Raw genomic sequence first — 10,906 nt, 5'->3', positions numbered from 1 at the left:
AACCAACCCAGAATTCTAAAAGTAGAATTTGCAAATTCCCTCTGAAGCTAACTTTTTAACTCAACATTCTCATTTTTATTTATCAGTCTGGACTTTAAGCAGAAAGAGAGAGATCAGGTTTATGGTTAATTTCTTCAGAAAGTTTTCACCTCTTTTCTCTTTCCATTGTCATTGCTTTTATCATCTCTTGTCTGACTATTTCAGAAACTTTATAATAGGTCTTCCCTAACTTTGACTTGTCCCAGGCTAGCTCCCATTTCATTGCCAGTTAATTATCTTTTTAAAACACAGATCTGATTTGTTACTCCTTTTTTCAAAGCTTTTAATAGTTCCTTACTGCATACAGAATAAAGGCCAAATTCATCAACATGTCTGTCAAGCCCTTCAATGACCCCAACATTAAAAGGAGTCATTTTCCATTTTAACTTTAAATTTCTACAACTTGCCCTCCCCATTAATGTAAAGTATGAGTGAAGGGCTTCATTCCTTAACTTACTAGGAAACAAAAATCTATATAATCAATAAATTTGTCTTTCTCAATATTTAATCAATAATTTATTAGACATCTAACTAGTTTTCCTACTTTATTTTATTCTACTTGCTAATTTCCCATTGCCAAAATAATCTCCCTTGAAAATCAGTATCTCATTTCACTCTATCAAAACTTAAAATCACCTTGTAACTATGAGAAGAAATGTGATTCTTTATTCAGGCATTCAGGATTCTTCATTAGCCACCTCCCAAGATTTTAGAGAAATCTTGATCCGTTCTTCACTTCAGGCTGCTTCTTGTGGCCATCCTTTGCAAAAGATGTTACTATCCTCCATTCTATTCTTAGGTATCTTCCAAGAGTTACTTGAAATACATTTTCTTGAAGGAACCTTCTGGATTACTTTTTCTGACCTCCTGTTGTGTTTTGACTGTGCTCCCCATAGTCCTCATTTACTCACCAGTCCACCTAATCTTCTGCTTCATGAGTGTTTCCCTTACTGTTTGGGTTTGGTTGTGAATTCCTGTATTCCTGAGGAGGAGAAGGAGGACTCTGAATTAAAGAGAGCATTGGGCAAATGTGTTAGCTAAGTTTGGTCCCACTCTATGTTCGGGAACTCATTTAAAAGGTCTGCTTCATAATTTTACAACAATGATGTTCAGTCCCTCTTTAAAAGAGCTATTAATGTCCTTCCCTCATTGGAATTGCACAAGGGCATGGTCTCAGTTTTGCCCCTCAGTGTTTCCTCAGAGCTTAGCAAAGTGCCATTAGATAGAGGGTCTCAAAAATTACTGATTATTTTAATGAATGTTGTCATACACAGCAATATGGCTGATGAGGCAGATCTGGTGAATCCCTTCCAATCATGTAGGCAATGCTGCTCCCACCCAGAAAGTGCTCTGCTTTTCTGTACTGAAAGCAAAGAGGGCTAAAGTGCAAATGACAGGAAACATATACAGGAAGATACTTCGAAGCAAACAGACTTCTGGGATCCTTTGAATAATATAATGACCTACCACTAGACTTTCCCCCAAGCTCAATATTGTCAGTTAACTCTGGAGAAAACATATTAGTGTTATTTACATGACTTATAGCCTCAAGATATTTAACTAGGCATTCCATTTAGATTTAGCAGGATAGCTACTGCCTGAAAGATAAATATAGATATGTATAAAATATTTTGTAAAGTTTAGCTGCTAAATAGCATCTGCTCATCTTGTTATGCATTTTTAAACCTTTAGTAAAATACTTTTTTTATTACAGTGATATTAAATTAACATATAATAATCATACTAAGGGTAAGCAACATTTATACTTGAAGAAAAGCAACAACAGAAACTATTTTTTTATGACTAGCTAATATAAATGATAGTCTACTTGGCATTCTGTCAGTTTTTATTTGATGAGTGATGGCTTTCTACAGGGGTATGCCAGAGTTGAACTACTACAATGAGGAGAAAGGCTGGCATCTAGAAAACACTGATCACATAACCTATTGGGAAGAGTCTTCCCATCATGAGACAGTCAAATCAACTTGATCTTCCCTTTATCTGCATTGTTACCCTACAGTCTAACCCAGTTGTCACTGGATGACAAAGATTTTCTTCTATTTGTGTCCTTGCTTCCACTATTCGCCACATTCCATTCCCCATATGGCATTCAGAGAAGTCTTTCTAAAATGTAAGTCAGATCAGGTGAATACCTGGCTAAAACATTTTATTGGTCCTTTGGTTCACTAGAATAAAAAACTAAATTTCTTATATTGGAAAACCTTCATTATGACCTATCCCCAATTTCCAGTTTCATCTACTCTTGCCACCTACCTGCTACAACATAGACGCAAACCATGTTTCATGTTTATTGTCCTTGTTTTGGTTTCTGGTGTTTAACATATGCATTCCTACCTCAGGCTTTTGAACATGCCATTTATTTTACCTTGAAAGTTCTTCTTGCAAATATTTCTATGATTGCCCCCTCATATTTTAGGATTCAGTTTAATTATTAGCTCTTCAAAGATATTTTGTTGATCAGTTTTCTTTGTTCCCCTCTTCACACCTTCAGGCCACTTATTATCATACAATTTGTTCCCATAGCATTTACTCTCTAAAAATATTTAGATATATATTTACTTGTTTAGTATCTGTTTTGTTTCCAGGACGTAAAATACATGAGAGCAGAGCCTTGGTCTATCTTTATTCACCACCATATTAAGGAAGGCATGTTTTATGAATGAATGAGTAGTAAATATACTGATGGGATCAGATGATGTAACTCAACACCTGCCTCCACTATTCCTCATTGCTCCTTGCCATATGTTTTAATGAGAGGAATTGAGTAATTACAACATCAACAAATAGAGGGCAGAATCATCTGATTGCCCTCCTAGAACAAGAGCTTGCTATCGTGAAAATGCTGCTCCTGCCATCCTTCCAGATGTTGTATTGTTCTTCCCATATGTGAAGGGTAGATCATAAAGAGCAGCAGCAATGCAGATTCCGCATTACATGACCATTGCCAACTCTTTGTACACAATGGCAGAGTGGAAAACATGAATAAGAAATGGGCCCAAGAGCAGTGAAGACATTTCTTTGAACTAGTTAAACATGTGGGAATAAGTTTATTGGTGTGCAAATGTACCAGTAAGTGTAAATAACATGTATGTTTATGAGTAATGAGGAGCAGAAGCAAGAAGTGAGGATGCAAATAGAAGCCTGCGAATGTCAAAGACCTTGTGGAAATTGGACAGATCCAAGCATTGATGCCTACAAAAACAGAACAAGTGAGCAAAAGATACTCAGAAGCAGAGAACTGATATAATAATAATGAACCACAAGGGCTCACACTAAAAGCAAACAAAAGAGTGATTTTAATTGGGCAGAGTTTGGATGGAGTGTTTGACATCACTGGAGGGTCTATAGTAAGAACTTGGCCATTATTTAACTGACATAAAGCTGACTGATTTTGTTAGGCAGTGAGACTCATGTGAATGAAGTTGTTGTATTCAAAGGAGCCACATTCCAAAGGAAACTCACATGAGATAGTGACATGCTTATGAGCATAAACTGAAATCCTTGAGCATTGCTAAATTGTGATGAAATCATTGTGAATGTCATAGTAGTGATCCTAAGGAGAAGTATTAACAATTCTGTCTTTCTAGTTCATATGAAAATGCTAATTCCACTTATGAAAGTAAAGTACAGGCATGGTGTTATTATGATTAAGACCCTACAACTGTAGAAATGTAGAGTGGTCTATTAATAATGTTATAGACGTTTAGCATAAAATGCAAGCAATGTAGCTAAATTAGTTGTACATTCCAGGCTGCATCTGGATTTCATGTGTGCTTATTACCTTGCAGAGCTAAACAGAAGAATAAACCTTTTATGCTTCTTAGGGTACTCAGAAGCTAGCCAGTCTTTGTTTTTCCTGCAACATTTGTCCCTGGAGAGTGCCAGCATCTTCCAAAGCCTCTTTTAGAAAGCAGTGTGTTATTTTAAAGCAGTAGTTAAGATCATCTTACTTGGGTGATGATGGCTGTTTCACATGGCTAACAGCCATACTTGCCTCACAAATAAGCCCAAAGTATGTTCATTTTTGCCAACCCTCTTGGAAGAATGCATACAGTGGATTACAGAAAAATACCCTATAGAAATTTCATGAACTTGTCTATTTATTTACATTCCACTATGAAATTAATACTGGGGTAGTTTGGGGGAATGACCATAGGGTTAGGATACATTATTCAATTTTATGGAGTATTGAATTTATTAAAAGATGGGAGATCAAAAAGAAGAGAAAAAATAAAGACACCATAGAGGAGTAAAAAGGAGAAGTTCTCTAAGAGACCATACTTTTCACAGAAGTAGATAATGCACACCCACAAATAGATTTATTATTTTGTAAGTGGTGAAGTAAACTGCAGGGTGGGTGGGCTTGGGCATTTCACCATTCTTCTAATCTTATGTTCACCAATTATAGCATTTCCCCTCTGGGCTAAGTGTTGGGTTAAACAATTGTATTTGAAGTGTTATTTGGCTATAAATATTAAATATTACATTATTGCCTTATATAATAAACCTCATTATTATTATTATTATTTTTTTGTAACAGGGATTGAACCCAGGGATGCTTAACCTCTGAGCCACATCCCTAGCTTTAATTTTTGTATTTTTATTTAGAGATAGGATCTCGCTGAGTTGCTTAGGGCCTCGCTAAATTGCTGAGGCTCTTTGTACTCGAAATCCTCCTACCTCAGCCTCCCAAGCCACTGGGATTACAGGCATGTGCCACCATGCCTGGCATAAACCTCATGATTTTTAATTGTTTGGGAAGACCGTCTTAGTGAATTAGACTGAATTTCTGAACAGTCTAAATTAAAGAATTTCTAAAATACAGTCCTTTTTAAAAAACTGTGTTTTATGTTAAGTACCTATAGTAAGTCAATTTAGTTTAACAAAACTTGCCAGGAACTGGACTTTAATTAATGAAGATATTTTGAAAATCTTTAATTGCCTTTTTTGATGTTTTTCTATACAAATATGTACTTATAATTGTGTATTCTCCAGTTAGGCATTTTTATTACAATTCTGGTTATTCTTGATTAGCCTAATACATACTTTTTTCAGAGTATTATGGAGACAAACTCTAAATGTGGTTGATTTACCACAAATTCCCATTACTTTAGTGTGAACTATTTTGTACCCCATATGTTAACCTGTTACCTCTTAGCACCACCAGTCAAGTTCTATCAGTAGCTTCAGATAGCTGGTATGGCTATTAGTTAGCAATCATGTATAAATATCTTCAGCAAATAATATACTACCACCCCACTCTACTTCCTCTTTGCCCTGGAAAAACCTCTTCCTTTCTTTACACAAAATCCAGTCGCTGATAAGAGGAAGTACTCATACTCTCAATATGTCTAATCCTCCCCTGGAGTATCTTGGATCCCACTGAGAATTATCCCAATCACATAGAATCATCAGTAGAAACACATAATCCTAGTAGCTTCCAGTCCCTTGCATCTTTTTTTTTTTTTTTTTTTTCCTTCCTTCTGACATTAGTGAAACATCACCCAAATGAAGAATACATGCTACTTTTAAACCTTTGTTTACTAAGGTCATCCTTCATTTCTCAGAGGTCAGAAGACTATCAAGGATGGTCAAGTCAACTAGTGGTAGGGGAAGAGTGGGTATTTTTTTTCTCTTCAATCTTTACAGAGAGTTATATAGTCCTTGCATCTTTTGTTGACAACTGAAACTCATTTTTCATTGATAATGAGAAGCACTGGATTATGGAGTTTGTGATTCAACTAACCACTGATCTCACCATTTTTTCTTTCTGTCTCAAATTGGGCTCCAAGTTTTCCACAGCTGTTACAAATTAGTGATGGAACATCACTGGTTTCTCAACCGGAAATTGCTTATAAGTCCTGAAAGAGAACACCTTGATTTATATGAAATGAATGCACAACAAAATTGACTTGATAAATCTTGGATTTGTGACAATTTGGATTCCAGTCCTTCAAAATCTTTTCTAAAATCAAAATTTCTTAATTCCCTCACAAAATTGGTAAGAGTTCATATACCTTTTAAATGATAAAATGCTGTAGAGAAATCTGATCATTTGGGGGGACAAGGGAGGTATCAGCACAGTGAGTGCTTCTTTAGGGCTTGTGGGGTTTGATAAGGATTTCCAAACATGTTTCTTTTATTTAAGTATTTATTTGCAAATGTCCTTGGCTAACCATTTGTGTAAATAAGAGGGGTAAGGAAAACACCTTTGTGTGTGTTTGTATATGAGTGTCTTATCTATTTTCTTCTAATGTGGATGGAATATTTATGGATAGAAAGGGTCCAGGACAGGGAGGCACAAAATGGGGACTCCCAATCTGGAGATTCTCCTGTTCAGAAGTGAGAGTAAGTTATAGGAATGACTCACAATCTCTGGTTGAGGCGTTAAGAGCTGTCTGTGCTATCACAGAGGAAAGGTTTACATGCAAGGGCCTTGCTGGAATACAGAATCCAGAAAGAGATCAAGTGTGATTATTCTGAGGGTCTGAGGACAGGTTTTCTAGCTCCAAGTCTGAAGAAGCCTCTCTTCCCGATGCCTCATCCCACTCTTGTGCCAACTTCTGTCCTTCTTGTGTATATAGGGAACTGGAAATATGTGTTGCTTCCAGATAGGGGAATTGTAGTTGTCTACCTATTGACATTTTTAAGTAATAGGAAGACAACTATAATTAATTCTATAGCAATTTATACCATTTGGTTTTTATACCACATGAATGCTTTTATTATTCAAATAAAATTTCAAAGGAGGAAAAGGAGTCCTTGGCTGGTCCAACCCATCTTTCAATGCCAGCATCAGTACTGAGGGAGATCTCTAGTAATCTGGGACTCTCACTTGAGGGACTAACTGTGTTGGCCCCTTATAAACCTCATCTCTTGCTTGGCTCATGGAGTAGGAGGAGTGAGAAATGACGGTAGACTGCCTGGCATTTAGTAGACTGCTGTAGGCAGCCTTACTGTCTCCCTATAAATGACAGGCCTCTGAAATACAAATCCACTTCCTTGTATATGAACATTTTGAGAAGCAAGTACCAGTAGGAATTTGGGTAGCAACAGCAATGTGTCATTAGAACAATAATCCTTAAAACCAGCACTCATGTGTGGGACTGAGGGTTTCCTGGAGAGTGAGGTTGATTTAAGGATCAGGGATCAGCTGCTGAGGCTGGCACTTGGAAAAGACAAGCCAAGCATTCACACCCCACACCACTCAATACCAGCATTGTCTCCAACCCATCTTTCATAAAGGGGTTCTAAGAGGGGGTGGGGATGAAGGAAGAAGAGAAAATAAAACTTTTTAAATCCTATAATAGAAAGTGCAGGAGAGAGGGAAAGAATGAACAAGATTTGAGAATGACAAGTCATTTGCCAGGAATGTTTAGTTTGAAATCAACTTTGATTTTTAATTTGACTCTGCTGTCAAGTTTCTTCTCAGTTTTTCATTCCTTAGCCCATCTTTCAGGACTTGCACCCCAACCCCCATGCCTTCTAGTCTTGTTTCACTCCATTTGGCAAGGTTTGCCTTTTTCCTGCCTATCTCTTTTTCCTTCTTTCCTCATCCTTTCCTTCTCCTTTCCTGGACTCTTTCTTCTGTTCCTTTATGGCTTAAGTCCTTCTCCTTCTCCTCTGTCTTGAACAGTCCCCATGTGCTCCATTCCCTCTTAAGGAAATCAGCCAGGCCTCCTCTGATGGAGCTGTTGTCCTGACAACCTAAAGGCACACCGGGCTTTCATTGAGGCTGACTGCTGCTGAAGGGGGCAGTTGTGCAAAGCGAGGGGCCACGCCGAGGGGAGGGAGAAGGGGATGACGTGGAGGGGCTGTTGAAAACCAGCAGGGTAGGGGGAGGTGCTGATAGAGAGACAGCCAGGACTGGAGGGAGAAACAGGAAGGGAGGAGGGGGAGAGAGACTCTGGGCTGCCGCTGCTGCTGCGTGGCAGTTTCTTTACACTCCCTGGCAGCTTGGAGCCGGCTCCCTCGCCGGCCTGGGAAAGTGGGTTACACAGGGAAGAAGCTCAGCTCCGACGCTGGCACAGAAGCATCCAGCCACAGAGAGACCAGGGAAGCACCTCTGTCTTTGGCAGTCCTCTCTTCATCCTTTCTAGAGGGTTTTGCATTTGTACTCTCTGTTGAAATTTTGTTCCTCGGACTTTCCTCCTCACCCCTGCTAGTGTTTTATGAGGGCTTTGTTAAGACTTAGAGGGAAAAGAGACTGAGGGGGGGTGAAGAGAGTGGCAAAGTGGAAGGGGCCACAACTGGAGAAGCCCGACCTGCCTTGGCGGTTGATGACAGCCCGGTGTTAGTAAAGCCCCTCTCCACGGCGAGCAGCGCGCACACCCCTCGGAGCACCCCGCGGACCCGCACCTCGCCTTGGCCACGATGGTCGGGAGAGTTCAGCCCGATCGGAAACAGTTGCCGCTGGTCCTACTGAGATTGCTCTGCCTTCTTCCCACAGGACTGCCCGTTCGCAGCGTGGATTTTAACCGAGGCACGGACAACATCACCGTGAGGCAGGGGGACACGGCCATCCTCAGGTAGGGCTTTTGGGCAACTTTTCTCCCGCGCGCTTCTGTGTGTGTGTGTGTGTGTGTGTGTTTGTCTGTGTGTGTGTGTTTGTGTGTGTGTGTGTGCGCGTGCCGATGCTGCAGGCTCCTGGTGTGTGTGTGTGTGTATTCCTTTCACTGACTGGCAGTCGCACAGCCAACAACATTCAAAGGAATTCTGGTCCCTGTCAGGAACCAATGGTGCTGGTGAAATGTTTGGTTCTTTGGATGTTGTTTCTCTGATCAAGGAAGCCTAACTTCACCTATGGGATTAGTGGAATTCGGGCAGTATTCTTGCTTTTGTAAATTGCTGGTGCTCTGCACTCTAGAGTTTTGTTGACATTTCTTAATTCAGAAAGAAGAGTTGTTGAATTATGGTTCTCAAAGAGTGGTACATGGTACTGCATTCTCCTTGCTTCTCCGGTGTGTGTGCGCGTGTGTGTGTGTGTGTGTGTGTGTGTGTGTGTGTATAGTACATCCAGGCTCAGTCTGCCAGCACCAGCACCAGCAGTCGTTCAGAGATAGAAGACTTCCTGTAAAGATGTTCTAATTGACACCGAGGGAAATAAATCAATCTTAGAACTTTTGTTGGTTACTGAGCCTTTTTTGGAATGTGGTTAGAAATCACCACAAGAATGAGGAGAAGAAAAAATATTGCCCAATTGCTGGCATTTAAGAATATAAGTGTTAAGCTCAGAGGTTGTGAGAGAATTAACCTGGCATAATCAAAATGATTATTGACTTCAAACTCTCATCTTTGTGTAGCTCTGCCAAACTCTGAAATATAATTTGGGATTGAAATCTGGAAAAGAAGAGTCCCAAGTCCTTGGGAGTTCGACCTCTATAAGGGACAGTGAACTAGAGGGACTCAATGGCACCTTGTCATTGTCATTATTCTATTTCTAAAAAGCTCCAAACTGCTTTTCCTGTGTATTTCTTATCTCCTTTCCCTCCACCCTTTCCTTTTCAGCTTTACTTGAATTTCTGGCAGATGATCTTTTTTAAAAAAGAAAAAAAAAAAAAAAAAAAAAGGAAGAAAAAGAGAAGAAAATGCTCTCCTTGGAGATCTTTTAAAATCCCATTTCCTCCAAATAAAACGACCTAGTGTCGGTCTATCTATCTAGCTAATATTGCTGGTTGTGGCAATAAAAAACAGTATGTGATAGAAAATAAACCTCTAATCTGTGTGCAAGGAGCTGATAGTGCATAAACCCTGGGGCATAAGGGAGCAGTTCTGTGGCAGAGCTGCCTACAGCAGCAAAGTTTTCTTTTCTTTTCTCAGAAATAAATTTGGTTGGCTGTCACCGAGTGTCCTGCTTTGGGATCTCTAGCCTTGTTAGAGAAGAAAATGGTGTGTATGTGTGTGTGTGTATGTGTATTGTGTGTAAATGTGTTGTCCCAGATTATAAAAAGTAAGGAAATTCTAATGTATAAGTACTCATTTCCTGAATATTGGGTGATTATGAATCCCAAAGATCATACTATCCAAAGAAGATTTTCCCATGTAGCTCTCCAGCCTGGTAAACCTGCATGTATGAATTATCCTCATGGAGCAATAAGATTTATAGAGTAATTTATCTGTTTGCAAAGGGATTGGACATAATGCAGAAAGTGTTTTTGCAAACACACAAGTATGCCATCTCAACTTCTAACATCCATATTCCCTAACATCATTAACCCTTTATTAGTGAAGTAATTAGTAAACTACATAAATTTAAGCTATATCTAGTGGTAGGATTTTTCAGTTTTCTAGGTTGAATATGAAAAAAGTGAATACCTTGAATGTACAAGTTTTTAATTTGAGTGTTGGTGAACTTTGTAAGGTCTTTCTAAGTCAAATCACTGTATCTTAAGCTATAGTTATCATAGAGGTAGATAAACGTATAATTGATAATTCAGAATAATAAAAGTATTGAAATCCAAATCTAGGAGATGTGGTCTCACTACATACATATCTGTATATGATACATAGAGTTTTTAAAAATATTACACTTTCATACATATTACAGTGTGGAAATGGGGTTGTGGGAAAAGAGAATAAATATAGAACCAGTTAGCTCCTGGGAAAGAGAAGATAAACAGCATGCAAATAAGTCACCTGTGAGAATCCATTGCCTCCCTAAGCCTCACCTATCATGCCCTTTCCTCTTTTTAATTTCCTTTGCCTTGGACAAGGCTTTATTTTTGGGTTGATGGAGCTCTATCAGAAGTAACTCTAAAGAGAGTTCCTTTTTTTTTTTTTTTTTAAGCTGACCTTCGCCTCAATCTCTTTAACTGGATCCAGTAAGCTTTTTGGGTCAGTTTCCTGC

At 38.9% G+C, this 10,906-nt stretch overlaps 1 protein-coding gene across 1 annotated transcript in view; it reads left to right on the top strand.

The window, feature by feature from the left end:
• Positions 1-7,913: 7,913 nt before the first annotated feature.
• Positions 7,914-10,906, top strand: part of LOC306637639 (limbic system-associated membrane protein-like) — a gene marked incomplete at its 3' end in the record, with an annotated part of 331,295 nt that continues 328,302 nt past the window's right edge. Inside the window, exon 1 of the mRNA XM_079100426.1 lies at positions 7,914-8,588. Coding sequence (XP_078956552.1) covers positions 8,434-8,588 — 155 coding nt within the window. The 5' untranslated portion in view covers positions 7,914-8,433. The remainder of the gene's footprint in view (positions 8,589-10,906) is intronic.

This window comes from Sciurus vulgaris (assembly GCF_902686455.1).
Source record: "Sciurus vulgaris genome assembly, chromosome: 10".
Classification (NCBI taxonomy): Eukaryota; Metazoa; Chordata; class Mammalia; order Rodentia; family Sciuridae; genus Sciurus; species Sciurus vulgaris.
This window is presented reverse-complemented; position numbering and strand designations above follow the sequence as displayed.